The 15,422-nt window shown below is 37.2% G+C and overlaps 2 protein-coding genes across 2 annotated transcripts in view; both read right to left on the bottom strand.

Moving 5' to 3' along the window:
* Positions 1 to 6,678: 6,678 nt before the first annotated feature.
* Positions 6,679 to 9,114, bottom strand: LOC120413268 (WD repeat domain phosphoinositide-interacting protein 2). Its single transcript, XM_039573996.2, has 4 exons — positions 8,973 to 9,114; positions 7,984 to 8,904; positions 7,803 to 7,927; positions 6,679 to 7,741 (listed from the first exon to the last, which is right to left on the bottom strand). The coding sequence occupies exons 1-4, from the start codon at positions 9,038 to 9,040 to the stop codon at positions 7,581 to 7,583; spliced, it is 1,275 nt and encodes a 424-aa protein (XP_039429930.1). The 5' UTR covers positions 9,041 to 9,114; the 3' UTR covers positions 6,679 to 7,580.
* Positions 9,115 to 9,126: 12 nt separating this feature from the next.
* Positions 9,127 to 15,422, bottom strand: part of LOC120413262 (guanine nucleotide-binding protein subunit beta-1-like) — a 71,956-nt gene continuing 65,660 nt past the window's right edge. The window contains exon 2 of the mRNA XM_052710746.1: positions 9,127 to 9,149. The gene's annotated coding sequence lies outside the window, so the exon portion shown is untranslated. The remainder of the gene's footprint in view (positions 9,150 to 15,422) is intronic.

The following is a 15,422-nucleotide window of genomic DNA, read 5'->3' as shown; positions in this document are numbered from 1 at the left end:
GCAACATGAAAAAAGCGCCATGTACATTCGGCGAAGAAAAACGAATCATAACAAAGCGCCCCCCTCAGTGACAGCAGGGTGATATCGACGTTGGTGATTTCAAAAGAAGTTATGTTTGTTTTTCTCAAATAAAATTACGGAAATAATGTTTTATTGAATATAGATGATCAAGTATCAACAAAAGCAACGTTTTTCATCGTTTGTTATCATTAGAACATCTTATTTTGCTTTTATATAAAAATGGTAATTGAAAATGGATGCTCAACATTCAAATGCGTTTTTCTCAAAACGCATGGTTTGTACATGATGCTTTTTGAAATGTTGGCATCGAAATCAGAAAATCTTTGGAAGCGTTCTTTTATTACTTAACGCATTAGGGGAACTGGGGGTAAGACGGCCAGGCGGGGTAAGACGGCCACCCCACTGTTTTAATAAGTATACTAATGAATATTACTTAAATGTTCAGCAATACTGTTCCTCATGCTAAATAATGCATATGGAGTCACCTTTGCCAGAAATATTGTTTGAAATAGTATAAAAATAGCTCAAAATAAACAAATAATTTTTGAGCTTGAAACTGGATGTGATTTTGATCTGGGTGCAGAATAGTGGTCCGCAAAGCGGCCTCAATTTAGAACTGTCAAAGCGGAACCAATTTACTTGTTTGAAAAATGATGCCAAGAATTGGCAAGTATTGTAATCGATCTATTTTTTTTTGTCAGGAATAAAAAAAAGGTCAACAAATCTTAAGAAAAATGATGAAATCGAGATTGTCATAATTCGTCGCTAACATTTCAATAAGCGCTATGTCTCACTCAAAACCTATGTATACGAATTGTTTACACTCAAAATCAGAAGTACCCTTCAAAAAGGGTTTTATCTACCCTTTATCTGTCATCCCAAAGAAAAAAAACCCTTTTTGAGGGTTACTTCCACCCTTTTTTTCAAGTTCACCCGTCGTCACCCTTTTGAAAAGGGTAACTACCGGTAAACTTGAAAAAAGGGTGGAAGTAACCCTCAAAAAGGGTTTTTTTTCTTTGGGATGACAGATAAAGGGTAGATAAAACCCTTTTTGAAGGGTACTTTTGATTTTGAGTGTACGACGAATTATCAGTAAAGGTATGAACAAGATTGTCCGTTCGGCCCAGACGCAAACGCAAAAATGTACGCCTGTCATCATAGCCTGCCTGTCATCGAACATTGAACAAAGCAACCCCTGTAGAATGTTCGACTGACAGATCATGGAAAAATCGAACAGGCGCAAAGTTCTGCGTTTGCGTCTGCGTCAAACGGACAATCTTGTTCTTAGCTTAACTGTTTATGGCAACTGCCAAATAACATTGAATAATCTTACTCCTGTATTATCACTGCGCTTCAAAGATACATAATCTCGTAACATCCATCCGGTTGCTCTTCTGATTCATAAAATTCCCCCACTTCTGACGCAATTTTTCATCACGTAGAAAACAAAGAAGGACTCTTTTGGCCGCCCATCGTTTAGTCTACGAACAAAAAAAGTTCGAAGAACATCACATCCAATTTTTTCAAAACGAGTCACTTCAGCAGCAAAAAATATGTCACGCTTGAGCTTGAGCAAAGCCTTCTACCTTTTTTATGTTTACATCTGCAGTGCAGTTGTATTAGTGAGGAGCAATGGGGATCATTCGGGAATCACGTTACGCATTCTGTCATTTCAGCACCCAGATTTTGATGAATTACAACTTAGGCATTTTTGTTAAATAACAATATGTTTTCCTGTCTTCAAATATTTTTTCACGTTAAATTGAAGTTTTCCCTAGATTATGTTCCTCGAAAAAGTTCAAAAAATGCGATGAACTGTTTACAAAAAATGTTTAAAAAAATAATTTATTTGGGGGCAAGACGGCCACCTTCTCCGGGGGTAAGACGGCCACCCGTAATTTGTAGATTTTTTTTGATATAGCTTATATTTTTGACGGTTTTTGACTATTAAGACATATTTGTAGATAAAGGAAAAGCATTTTTAATAAAACTATCAATTTTTAATCAAAATGCTGTTAACTACCGTTTCGACAACATTCTTTACTGTGATATAGCAACACTCATTGAATAGTATGAAATCCTATAAAACTTTTCATAAAAATCGCTTATTTAATATTGTTTACATAATTTTGATTTACTTATTCTAATCGAAATAGACAAACTAATTTTTTTTTGTATCAAATTGTGTTTGTTTTGTAGTAAAAATTCATAGTTTTTCATAAAATGTGGTCGCAATAATATGAAATTCACTAAGCCAAAATATGAAATTTTTTAAACACAATTTTTCCTCACATTTGAAACCGAGTTTGAAACCTGATTTTTTTCAACCAAAATAGTTATGATGTTCAGAGAAGTCTGTTGAACCAACCATGTAGGTGTTTGGGTGGATTTAGCAAAGTTATTAAGTTAATTTATAGCACTGGCCGTCTTACCCCACATGGGTGGCCGTCTTACCCCGCGTATTTCATATATATACGATTTCAATTATTTTTTTTTTAAATTGCTGAAAAGTATTGAAAATTGGTTTTTAGACCAACTAATTTATGTCATTTCTATAATGGACTACTAGTAGAACAATATGTAGGTAATTTGAGATCAAAATAATCTGTTGTGTAAATTTTATTAGACTTCTCCCTTAGGGTGGCCGTCTTACCCCCATCTCCCCTACGTTTGTTGATTGATTGTTACATTGATTTTGAGCAATCGAATCCGCTGCACAGTAAGTAAGGTTTGAGTAAGATTTTTTTTTATTTTTTTATTTAATTTAATTAATTTTATTCACCGAAATTATAACTTTACATGCAGGGTTGTTACGGACGGCGCGTTTCGCGCGGATTTGCTGATAGAATTTGCTCAGGCGCAGATTTTGCGCGGATGGGCATTTTGATAAATAAAATAATTGAGGGTGTAGAATTACTTTCAAGTTATAATGAACAAAATAATCAGGAATTAGGGTTATTTTTTTATTGCAAAAACTTCGTCTTCTTAGAAGTTATTCTGAAATAAAATTGAATTTTCTTCCGAAAATGTTTGATTGTAATTTCTTAATAAGAAACGTCGAATTTATTTTATGTTTTTTTTATCTAGATGGGATTTAACGCGTGGAAAGACATTTTTCTAAATTGTTTCTAAACATTGTTGGGGAAAAAATAAAAGGTCAACATATTCAAAAATTAAAGCTCCGACATTCAAAATTTTTTATTCAAAAATAAAATAAAAATTTCAAAATTTAAAAAATCTAAAACTCAAAACACCAAAAAGTCTCAATTCAAAAATAACAAAAATCAAGAATTTAAAAAGTTTAAAAAATGGTAATTTAAACAATCAATGGAAAAAGTCTTAAATTATTAAATTTTTAAATTCTTTAATTTTTAAATTCTTAAATTCTTAAATTCTTAAATTCTTAAATTCTTAAATTCTTAAATTCTTAAATTCTTAAATTCTTAAATTCTTAAATTCTTAAATTTTTAAATTCTTAAATTCTTAAAATCTTAAATTCTTAAATTCTTAAATTCTTAAATTCTTAAATTCTTAAATTCTTAAATTCTTAAATTCTTAAATTCTTAAATTCTTAAATTGAGTACTAAAGCCTTATGTAAATTTTTATGTACAGCGGTTAAAAACACGATTAAAAACCATTTCTGATCACTTTTTTCATTTTCATTTTAATGCAAAAAAATAAATTGACAAGACAACATTTTTTCGATGGACCACCTATGATCCCCTTGGAGCGAACTGTCAAGTAGGACCTTATCTGTCAAGAAGGATTATAAAGTTAATTATTGTTCAAAATTGATTTAAAAATCCGTTTTAAATCCTTTGCGGTCGTACAAAGGGTCATTTTACTAAGAAAAACAAGCTTTATCGTTGTGAACAATAATATCCCAAATTTATGCTTCAATTTAGGACCCCATTGTGGACCTTTAAAAAAAAAGAATTGCAGAACTCTTCAATTCTGGACTTTTGAAAAAATTAAAAACTGCAAAATTCTTTAATGCTACAATTGTTGTTCAGATTATAGCTTACAGAAAATCTGATAACTTTGGAGCATTTTTGAAGTCATATTTAGGTTAGAGAAATTTTGAGAAGAGAATAATACAAATTGCGTGTTTAGTTTTTTTATTGTGTAACACTTTTGCCAGGATAATCGAGTACGATTTGCATTTAAATTATCAAATGCTTAGATTTGCGAAATTTTAACACTTTTTTTCAATTTTTATGATTTTTTATTTTTTTTCAAATTTTTGGATTGAAATCTTGTTCTATCTAAATTTCAAAATATTTTAATACTAGTTTTGATTACTTGTTTTGCCAAAATTATTGTTAGGGGCAGGGGGGGGGGGCAGAATGGCCCGCCTAATATAATGCGCCAAAAACCATAGAAAAACATGAAAACTTATGAATTCAGTGTAGTAGGCTTATGCTTTGGGATGTACCCTTCCACGTTGTATACTTGGTTGATGAATTTTTTTAGCCTAAAACTGTTTTTGAGCCACTTTAAAAAAAAGTTTTTTCGACTACTTTTCCAGGGTGCGGGGCAGAATGAGCCACCTTAGAAAACAAGCCATTTCGTCTAATACAACGTTGAAGGGAGATAAGAAATGAGATTAGTGCGCTGACCACGGGGACGCGCTGTCTTGTTTTTGCATGCTCATTTTCATTTCTTTTGTGTCGCTGTTTGTGTGCTGGGGTGCGTGGTTATTATATATAGGTGAAGGGATTTTACTAAATGAGCATTATATTGCATTATTATATTTAATTGATTATATAACCACACTATATTTTACACTTAACACATTATACAAAACACATATGAAACTGTAAACAGGAGCGTTTGGTACGGTATGTCCACGCATCCATCCTCCTCTGTAGATTCTGTGAAATGTGCTCCGTTCACAGAATCTGTCTCTGCGGTTAATGCAACGCAGTAGGCCTGGCCGCTTTAATTTATGCAATACATCTTCGGGGTTACTCAAGTGTACTGCAATAATTAATATTGACAAGAAAGATCTAACGTAAGCGTAATCTAACCCCAAGTTCTTCCAGGATGCTTTCTTCGGACTGGCTGCGCTTGTGTTCGATTAGATTAGATTAGATTAGTTGAAGGGAGATAAGAAATGACTTAAGGTACCTTTCTAACATAGTTTCCATGAAGTTAGACCACTTAAATAAAAATAGTCACTTACCAAAACAAACATTTTTGAAAATAGTGTTAATATATTGAAAATTTACACTTTTTTTACAAACAGCTTTTCAAAACAGCTAAAAAATCAACTAATGTTGCATTAAACGCTATTTGTGAAGCTACCAGGAGTGAAATAATCCATTTAATCCAAATTTCATAACTTTTGATTGTTTTTATAAGACACGATAAGGGTGGTCCATTCTGCTCCCAAGTGGATTTTAATTTAACACTTCCACCACCAAGCCTCTAAATGATTGTAAGGTTCCGTTGTTGTTTGTATACCTTGGTAGTAACATCTAGTAACGTTATAAGCATTGAGCAAACTTTTTCAAACAATCCAACTTTTCAGAAAGCTTGGAACCTCAAAATAAACAACATTTGCATAGTTTTGTCAATAAATTTACATTTTTGCTCATAATTCCAAAAATACAATGAATTCAAACGTCGTTTTCGGTATGGTGAAGTTATTTGACTCCTTTATAAGACCCTTGCCTTACAATTGGTCTAAATCCATTCTAAAGCCCAAAACCAAGGGTGGCCCATTCTGCCCCCACCGCCCCTATGCGTTTTTTTCCTCTGGTTTACTTTCACTCAGCAAAAATAATTTTGTGCATATATTTTTCGGCGTTTCATGATTCTGCGTACTGAGATTCGGCCTCATGAGGCTATTCTGGATTTAAAATTGTATTTATTAAATACAACATTATTTAAACGTATGTGATTTTTGCACTCCTTTCGTCGGAGCCTTTAAACATAATAAAACGAGTTTAATTTGTGTGCCTAAATAATTTCTTTGTTATTTCATAAAAAAAAATTATTACGAAACTCTGTTGTATGTTTGTAGCGCGAAATTATTTTTGTTTATATGGCGCGGATTAGGTTTTGGGACGGCGCGGATACTTTTTTCGACTTCTCCGTATCAACCCTGCAGGAGGTTTCTCTAAAAATTGTCCAAAATTTTTATTTTTACTTGTTACCCCTTCTCAACAATCAAGCCTTCGACACCTAGTTTCGAGTAGGAATCACGCAATCGAGAACGGCAGGGCAATACTGCAGAGCGAACATTTTTTTATTCCGGAAATCAAACAAAATTAAACAAAATAAAAATTCGAAGCTTCAAAATCCGGGGATCTGAAAATAAAAATACAGTTCGTAGGTACTAGAATAACCGAAGCCCTCACCAAAACTGCACTTCGGATAATCGAATCATTTTTTTCAATTTTTCTCAAAATTTCTTTCGAGCTCCGTACTCAGCTTAATGGCCAGTATGCAGCTCCCAAGAAAAAGGGGTCAGGAAATATTTAGCTTCACGAACAGAAGAACAAAGAAAAGGGAACGATTTCGTGGGGCATAAAAAAGTCACAAAAAAAGAAAAGTTTTACACAGAACCAAAATAACATTGAGCATTAGATAGAAAAATGCAAGTCAATGGACTTTTAAAATAATGCTAGTTACTAATTGTAGGAAAATACTTTTTTTATGTTTTTATAATTTATTTAAATATCAATATATCATCAAGTACAACTTAATTACACTACCGCTTAGGTTTAATTTTAATATATTTTTTTTTCTTCAATTTTCCTTCAACCGTCAATCCGTCGATCGAGCTTCGCGCTTTTCACATGGTTTTTTTGTAGTTCATTTTATGTTGTTTTTTTTTTAATCACTTGGCTTTGCTGCACTGATTCCGCTACGCTTCGCTTTTAAGAATGTTTCAAAAATATATGTATATATATATTTGCTGATGCCATAATTGTTCTTGCAATATGTATTTGCTTTTCTTTTTGCTCAACTCTCGTGATCACGACGCATCGATAAGATTTTCTGCTTCTTTCCACTAGTTTTAAGTTTTAAATCGTAATATGTGAAAAAATAATTCTACGCTTTTCAACTTTCACAGTCAAGGTAAAACTAGCAGAACTGTTTCGCCTAGCGCGCTAAGCCCTTTCTTCGATTATTTTTTTTTGTTTCTCACTCCGAGACGCGACCTTCATTGATCCGATGCCGAACAAAATATCACCCATTTATGTTCAATTTTAACGTGTTTTGCGTTTAGAGAGAAGTATGTGTGGAATTTAAGGTTTCTCTTTTCTGCAGCATTATCTCGGTTAAATTCGATCAATCTTGTCGGTAACACAAAAAGAAAAACTAAAGTAATAGCATTTAAAAAAGATTACAATAAAATGTATTCCACAATCAAAGGTTTGCGGTGTAGGATTACTTTTTCAACCTAAAAAAAAATAAAGATTTCATACGCCAAGGAAGACGTAAAGCTGTGCTTTGCTGCTAAAACAAGCGCGCCTTTGCTGCAACCGATTCCGAATTGCTCATCTGATTTTCTGGTCCAGGTGGGTGGCGGGGAGTTCGAGTCAATCTATTGCTGCTGCTGCTGCTGCTGCTCTTCCTGGTGGTCGATGGCCGCGCTGCCGAGGGAACCACTCGCGTTGGAAGCCCCGCTGGCACCCTTGAGGGCCGCAGCATAGCTGGCCCCACCGCCCGGCGCCGAAACCGTCGGCACACCAATCGGAAGAGATTCTACGGATGAAGAGAGGGAGAGTTATTTGGAGATATTTGGCAAGACTTTGTGTTTGCTTACCGGGTCGCGTGGTGTTCATCGGTTCCACGATTCGGAGATCATGCTTTTTGATAAGTTGACACTCGCCACCCTCCAGGGGCAGCTGGTACACGTACAGATAGCCATCCTGGGACGCCACCAGCAGTCTGAGAAGTAGAGAGACTTGTTAGATGTGTACAAGGAATAGTGTTGACGTCCTTACCTCAACGCCTTCTGGATCGTGGTAATCACGCAGGAATGTCTCAGTCCGGCCACGGGCAACACGGCCGAAGCGAACGCCCGGCCCTGGGTGAAAACGTCCGTGACCTGCGAGGGCAACGCCAGCGGCAAGTAGCTCGACACGGCCTTGCTGATGTAGCCCATCCAGTGGTCGTTCTTGCCGCCCTCCGTATCGTTTCCGCTCTCCGGCGAGGTGCGCTCCAGCTTGAAGATGTGCACGGTTTCGGTGTTCGAGCTGCAGCACAGATACTTGGAGCAGATGCTGAACGCGAGCGACGCAATCGACACGCACCGTTTCACGCCCCGGCGGAACTCAAACAGCTTCGACCCATCGTTCACCGAAAACACCCGGATCACCGTGCCCTTCTCGCTGGCCGTCGCCACCTCCGTGCCCATCTGGCTGAACGCAATCGCCGCCAGCGGAGAATCGTGCGCCGGAATCATCGTCTTGGCATGCAGGTTGACGGCATCGAAGATCTGCACCTCCCCAACGGTCGCACTGCCCGGATAGGCCAGATAGCAATGGTCCGAGTCCGACGCGAGCGCGCACAGTCCCGTCGTATTCGGCGGCGTGTCCCGGATCGTGTGCACCACCTTCATGTCCCGGATGTTGTGAATGTACAGACTCTCCTCCAGGCAAACCACCAGCCGCGATCGGTTCAACTTCACCGCCAGGATCGTGTTCGAGTACGAGTAGTTGCAAATCTCCGTTCCCTTCTTGAAGTGGCACACTTTGAGCTTGCGCGGCGCGTTCAACGACACGACCGCCACCAGCGAACTGCTAAACAGTCGCTCCACCAGGCAAATCTCCTCGCCATAGCTGTTGTAGATCTGGTCCAAGCTCGCGTCAACCGCGTTCAGCGAGAACAAACTGTACCCGGCCTTGGAACCGACGGCCAACGATCTGCAAACAAGAAAAGCAACCATCATCAACACTCTTTAGAAAAAAAGCAATGAATTTAAAAGCCTTACGAGCAATCCTGGTTAAAGTTGACGAAGAATCCACCCGCGTCAATGTCGGCCCGCGACGAGAGACTCATACTGGCGGTGGCAGCAGCAGGATGTCCTGTTGCCCGGGGCTCGTTCTACCACGACTGGGAGTCTAAAAAGCTACGAGATTGTTCTCACGTGCAAAAATCTGACAGGGTACTAGAAGTAAAAAAAGATACGGTTCTTAACCATTTCATAGGGGAAATATGCCCATTTTAAGCCTAATAAGCGGTCGTGTTTGAATAATGCTGGGTGATCTGGATTGTTCCTTGAATTTCACTAAAATCAAGTACACCAACGAATAGAGCAACTTTTTATGAACATTTCTGTTTATTTCCACTTTTATTAAAGGTTATGCTATTCCTTTTACAAGCATTCAAAAAATATATTTCAAAAATGCATTCTAATCAGTCGAGTTTTTTATTAAAGGTTATGCTATTCCTTTTACAAGCATTCAAAAAATATATTTCAAAAATGCATTCTAATCAGTCGAGTGCATTGGGCCACGCCCATTTGTCTATTTTCAGCTTAGTTCTTTTTTTCTTCCAGCGCTCTTTTGAGCCTGCCTAGTGCTGCCAAAATTGATGAAATTTTTAGCGAACACTCACAAAAAGTAGCATTTACAGCGAAAGTTTTCTGGCAGCACTTGCTCACTCCAACAGGCGCTGCACCAGCATGTTCGTGGTGTTGGTGGCCACCCTTTGTTCTTTATAGAGTTATCTACGTGCGCATGTATTGCGTGTACGTACACGAAAAAAAGTGAGGTTAAATTTTGTACCGGCCAGCAAAACAAATGGTGTGCTAGTGTGTGTGAGATCGGGCTTAGATAGCTCTATTTGCCTTCGCTCTTCGCTCGGTTTTCTTCAGCCTTCGATTAGAATCGGTATTCATAATTGAAACGTCAAAAGACTTAGCGCGTTTGTTTTTTTGTTGGTGCTTGCTAATTATTTACATTTTTCGGGATTATTTTTCAAGTGAGTGACTAAGTAATGGTCAAAATAACATGTTGCCGGTAGTTGGAAGCAATTTTATATCTTAAGCGCTTTGAAATCGTTAGCGCAAGTGAAAAGATATTGATGGCGACATTCGTTAAGCAGTTGACCTCTCATCTTGCGTGTGGATGTGTGTAACCAAAATGATGAGAAATGGTCTCGCAAAATAGAAATTATGATCAAAAGTGCATTAAATTTGATCTTTTTGGCCAGTAAGTGGCATAAATTTGCGTGCTTACTCGAGGCGGTGCTGTTGCTGGTAAGTTTATAGCCAGAAAAGTATTTTTGGGGCTTTAATCGAGCATCAAACTCTCCATATGACTCAAAAATACAAAAAAAAGACTGTTTTTCGTCAAATATTTATCACTTAAACCAGATTTTGCATCATCGCGCACTATGGCTCTGTTGCCGACCCTGTAGAGCTGTGCCAGGCAACCTCAAACTGCACAATCTTGAAATGTAGATCGAGCCCGGTTGACAGGTCTGACAGCACTGTCAACGAACCGAAAGGAGTTTTTTTTGTCTTTTTCGGCTAAAGCTGGAGCAAGCAGCTCGCCTCGTTTTTTGCTTAGCCACAAAAGTAGTTAAAGTGCGTATTGCGCGAGGAAAATAATTTAGGAAATTCTAATAGTTAGGAGAAGTACACTTAGCGCGTAAGTGGGCATATTTTTATTTGTTCAAACATGTATAACGTTGAATTTTCTGTAGAAAACCACACAGCCCACCCAAGCCCAAGAAATTGCCACCGAATCGAACGGTCAAAACAAGAATTGCTTAATTCGATTGTAAGTTGTTGATTATTAGCTTAATGAGCGCAAGTAACGTTAACTTTGTTCCCAAGGACCGGACGTTCGGTGAAAGAGATAGTTAGGAGTGTTTCGGATACACCGTTTAACCGAGGGAACCATAATCGTAAGATTCGCCACCTTGTATGAATTACCGTTACTTATTTGAAATGCATTTCAGTTTCGAGCTGAACCAAACGGACACGCTACGAAGACGGTTTCTCGAGTATTTTTTCCGAAAATAAACACTTTTCTTACAGGCTCAGAATAGTAGTTTATGCAACAAGTTGCAAAAAGAGAATTTTTTCAGCACGAGTCGTACATTTATCCAACGAGGTTCACCGAGTTGGATAAATACGAAGAGTGCTGAAAAAATCAAGTTTTGCAACGAGTTCCATACAACATTTTTTGCAATTCCAAAAAACACACACTGAGTGAAATTTTATGTCAAATTTTCATGTATTTTGTCAATAAATCGTTTAAATCAAAAAAAAATGTTGAAAAGTGTTACTTTTCAAAACAAGTGCTGAAAAGTTCAACTTTTCAGCACCCATTTGAGTGCTGAAAAGTAGAACTTTTCAGCATTTCTTTTGAAAAGTGTTGCTATTCGATTCTGTTATTTTTGGTACAGAAAAGTAGGCTATTTCGTCGTTCAAGAATGACAGGAAAGGTAAACAGTTTCACGACGGAATTGCAAAAAATGTATTTTTTAGTCCCCTGAAACACATAAAAAATCTTACCTAATCCACCCTAAGGTGGTTGAAGCCTTCTTCACATTTATATACACTCAACCCCCGGTGGTTGGTCACTTTTTCGTTTGACACTTTTTTAGTTTGTACCCCGTTGGTTGGTCAAAGTCAAACTAAAACGTGACGAACTCACTATGGGCCATCTCCATACAAACAGGCGGCCAAATTATTTTTTTGCTTTTTAAATGTTTTTTCATACAAATTTGGGTAATTGTATGGTATTGAAATGATATACGTCGATTTTTATGACTTTTCATGTTTTTCAATAGTTGATTATTTATAATAAATAGTCTTTTCATACATTTGCAAGTGCAACAGAATTGCATATATATTGTATTGCAAGTTTATATTATTAAATTATGGATAAGCTAATACATCCCCACTTTAAGGACACAACCCCTCCCTCCTCTTTCTTTCACCCCCGCCCCCCCTCCCCTCCTCCCCTCTAACTAAATTTTGTTAAGCGTAATAAATTCATTTTTAGTCAAATATTTACTATTTACTGCTGTGTGTTTCTTTTTGTGAGTCCATGCCATATAACTTGAGAGCCAAACGACAGGCGACACCTAGTGTTGAGTAGCAGAACAGAGCGAAGAATGTCGATTGAAATTACCGCCCTTTGAGGTTATGTATGCGAATTCTGTTTTGTTAAATTCCAGCGTTCAAAACAACTTTTGAGCAAAAATTCGAGCTGATACTTTGTTAATTTTTTGATGCTCTATCATTTGGAACAATATTATTTTTTCAAAAAAAAAAATCAATTTTTTTTATTGCGTTAATTTATAGAGGGCAAAAAGTTAACGATCGTACTACTTGAATTTTTTCTCAAAAGTTGTTCTATGAGCTGTAAATTCAATTTTAAGTTTGCATTGCTATGTAACCGAACAGCGAAAATTTGAATCGACATTCTTCGATGCTTTGCGCCATCTGTCGGAATTTTTGAGCATTTGATCGCGAATTCCCCACAAAAACAGCATGATTCGAAAAAAAAAGTTCTCCAATCGGGCTTAACATTTTACTGGGGGTTCCTTGGCCAAAATAATTAGACTCGTATTTTTTTGTTTGGCCATTAGGGTGACCTACACCGTGTTAGGGTGGTCCAAAAAATTACAATTTTCATCGATTTTAGAAAAAAAACCACTTTTTGCCTTTCTTACTAAAGAAAGGTATAGGTTTTACTTTATGGCTGGACGTCATTTTCATCTTCGTAAATATTACGATTCAGCATGAATTCTCATCGGAAAAATCGTCAAAAAATCACACTGCATCGATTTTCCATGCTTCATCGCCAAGTCGACAAGTTGTCATTTTGAGCATCGAATACTGGCGCGAGAATGCTGGCCCATATATTTTGTGGCTCGACTTATACTTGTTTTGTAGTAGTTTGTCTACCAATGTTTCCTACAACATGTAAGATATCGTAGCTTTTCGGTTTCTTTTGCCCTGTCCGTTTTAGCATAACTGTCCAATGTTTATGCAAAAACTTTTGTGACATGGGACATTCATCCGGCTACAATCAATATGTTTCCCGAAACGAAACTATTGGCACTACGCCCCCCGGGGCATGGCCTTCCTCTAACGTGGGATTTCTGCTCCAGCGCCTCTGACGAGACAGGAGAAACCGGGACCGACGTTTTACTTCACCATCCGATAGAAGCTCAGTGGATAAGGCGGGAATCGAACCCGCGTCTCATAGCATCATCGGGATCGGCAGCCGAAGCCGCTACCCCTGCGCCACGAGACCCACTAATATGTTTCCCGTGTGCTCCTAAAATCGCCTAAAAGTAGACTCCATTTTTTCGTGATTTCATAAGTTTATTTAAGAACCCTGTGGATTCCAATAGGAGCTTTCTAAGCTTTTCATCGTTTATGTCGTTTTCAAAGTTTTCAATGGTCGCGACGCCAATTAGCTATCTCTGACTCTCTCACTTTCGTAGAAGCTGAATGGCAAGCTTCCCTGCACCGTACAGCATACGCGGTTCACTTGTACCTCGGTGCACTTTGCACCTGCTTTGTTTGGTTTATGGGTTCGTACCGAAACTAGAAAACTAAAACCGCGGTGTGCGTTGTCACTGGCGCATGGGAAGCTTGCTATGCTCGCGTTTGTCATAAACGCTTGTTTGATAAAGAATATGTACCTACGATTAAAAATATTCTTTTGGTGAAAATTGCGTTTTTTATTTCTTTTGGAAAACATATCATTTATAATACTTTGCTTTCATCACAAGACTTTCTTTTGTGCTGACGTTTTAATTAAACAAATTCGATGTTATGAATTGAAAGAAGTTCTACCATTGTTATAATCTTTAGTAAGAAAGGCTCTATCTCACCCCAGGTGGGATTAAATCGGGTTTTAAAAAAAATCATAACTCCGCACCATTTCAACCGATTTTAGCTGTCTTGAGCGCAAATGAAAGGGTATTAGATAGGCTTTTAAGTTACCAAAGTTACCAAAGTGTACCGAAAGTTGCGTATATCAATTACAAAAATTTTGGTCATCGCTGAAATTTTTAAGTTATCGCATTTTTAGTAAAAAAAGACGATTTTTTGCCGTTTTCGTAATTTTTCTGATTTTGCGCGAGGCGCGTCGAAAACCCCAGTTTTTTTTTTATTTCAAAGTATCGTAGGGGAACAGCATCTAATTCCAGCGTGCCTCTAATGTTGGCAGGTCAGAACTTTGACATTCAATTAAAGCTTATTAAAAGCGTTTTCAACTGAAATCGAGTGATAAATAGCTCAATAAGAAGTTTAGTTGTTGGAAAAAAAATTAGTTGTTTAAATAGTGAAAATCAGCAAATTGGATGGAATTAGGAGCGAGTGCTTGACCTGCCAAACATACGAGAATTTCCCCTATCTCGGCATATTGAAAACATAACTTTGCCATGTTTTGATATGTTTTGTAAAATTTTCCGAGGAATCTGATAAACATATTTTCAGACATGGTCTCTTTGGTCCCGAGACCTTCAAAAGAGCATTTTAAGTTTTCATTTGACCTTTTCAAATGTTAGGCTAGATAACTTTGAACTATTTTTCCTTAAAAGCCTATCAAATACCCTTTCATTTGCAGCTAAAATCAGTTGAAATGGTTCGGAGTTATGATTGTTTTGAAAAATGTGGTTTTTGCAAAAATCGACGAAAATTGCAATTTTTCGGACCACCCTAACACGGCGTAGGTCACCCTAATGATCAAACAAAAAAAAATACAATTAAGTGTTTATAACTTTTGATAGGTTTGTCAGATCTTCAACGTTTAAGACTCGTTGGAAAGGTCTTTTAAATAATGACATGACGGGTTGCAAACAAAAAACACCCTTTTTGCAATCGTCCGGAATTTTGATAAAACCATTTTTTTAGCATAACTTTTGAAGTACTTTACAAACCTTCATAATATTAACTAAGATCTTGTGAGACCCCAAGACGGATCGAATGAGACCAAAACGGTCCAAATTGGTTCATCCAGTCCGGACATTTGCTCAGAATTTTTATTCTGAGTCGATAGGTATACGTGAAGGTGGGTCTATTAACGGCAATTTATAGAGCAGATGACAGATTATTCAAATAGATAAATAAAGAAAAGGCACATGATAAACAAAATTGACATCGCTTCCAAATTAAGAGAAAGCAGACAGTTTGTTACAGCAGCATCAATTGGTAAAATAGAGTGGAAAAGCGTTGAGAAATAAGAGAATCAAATGAGTAAAATCGAAATCAAATGGAGGGTAGTAAACCGAAGCCGTGTTAGAAAATCAGTGAAACAAAATAAACAGAAGATAGGTGGTAACTGAAATGGAAAGAGGAAAAACCCAGTTGTGCGATGTTTCAGGTACATCCACAGCAGTTAACTCAACATACTGCGAATCAAAACAATACCGTCTACAATCACAAATTACTTCCCTTTCCCACATT

Source organism: Culex pipiens, chromosome 3, assembly GCF_016801865.2.
Source record: "Culex pipiens pallens isolate TS chromosome 3, TS_CPP_V2, whole genome shotgun sequence".
Taxonomy (NCBI): domain Eukaryota; kingdom Metazoa; phylum Arthropoda; class Insecta; order Diptera; family Culicidae; genus Culex; species Culex pipiens.
The sequence above is the reverse complement of the archived record's forward strand: the minus strand, read 5'-3'. Positions and strand labels throughout refer to the sequence as shown.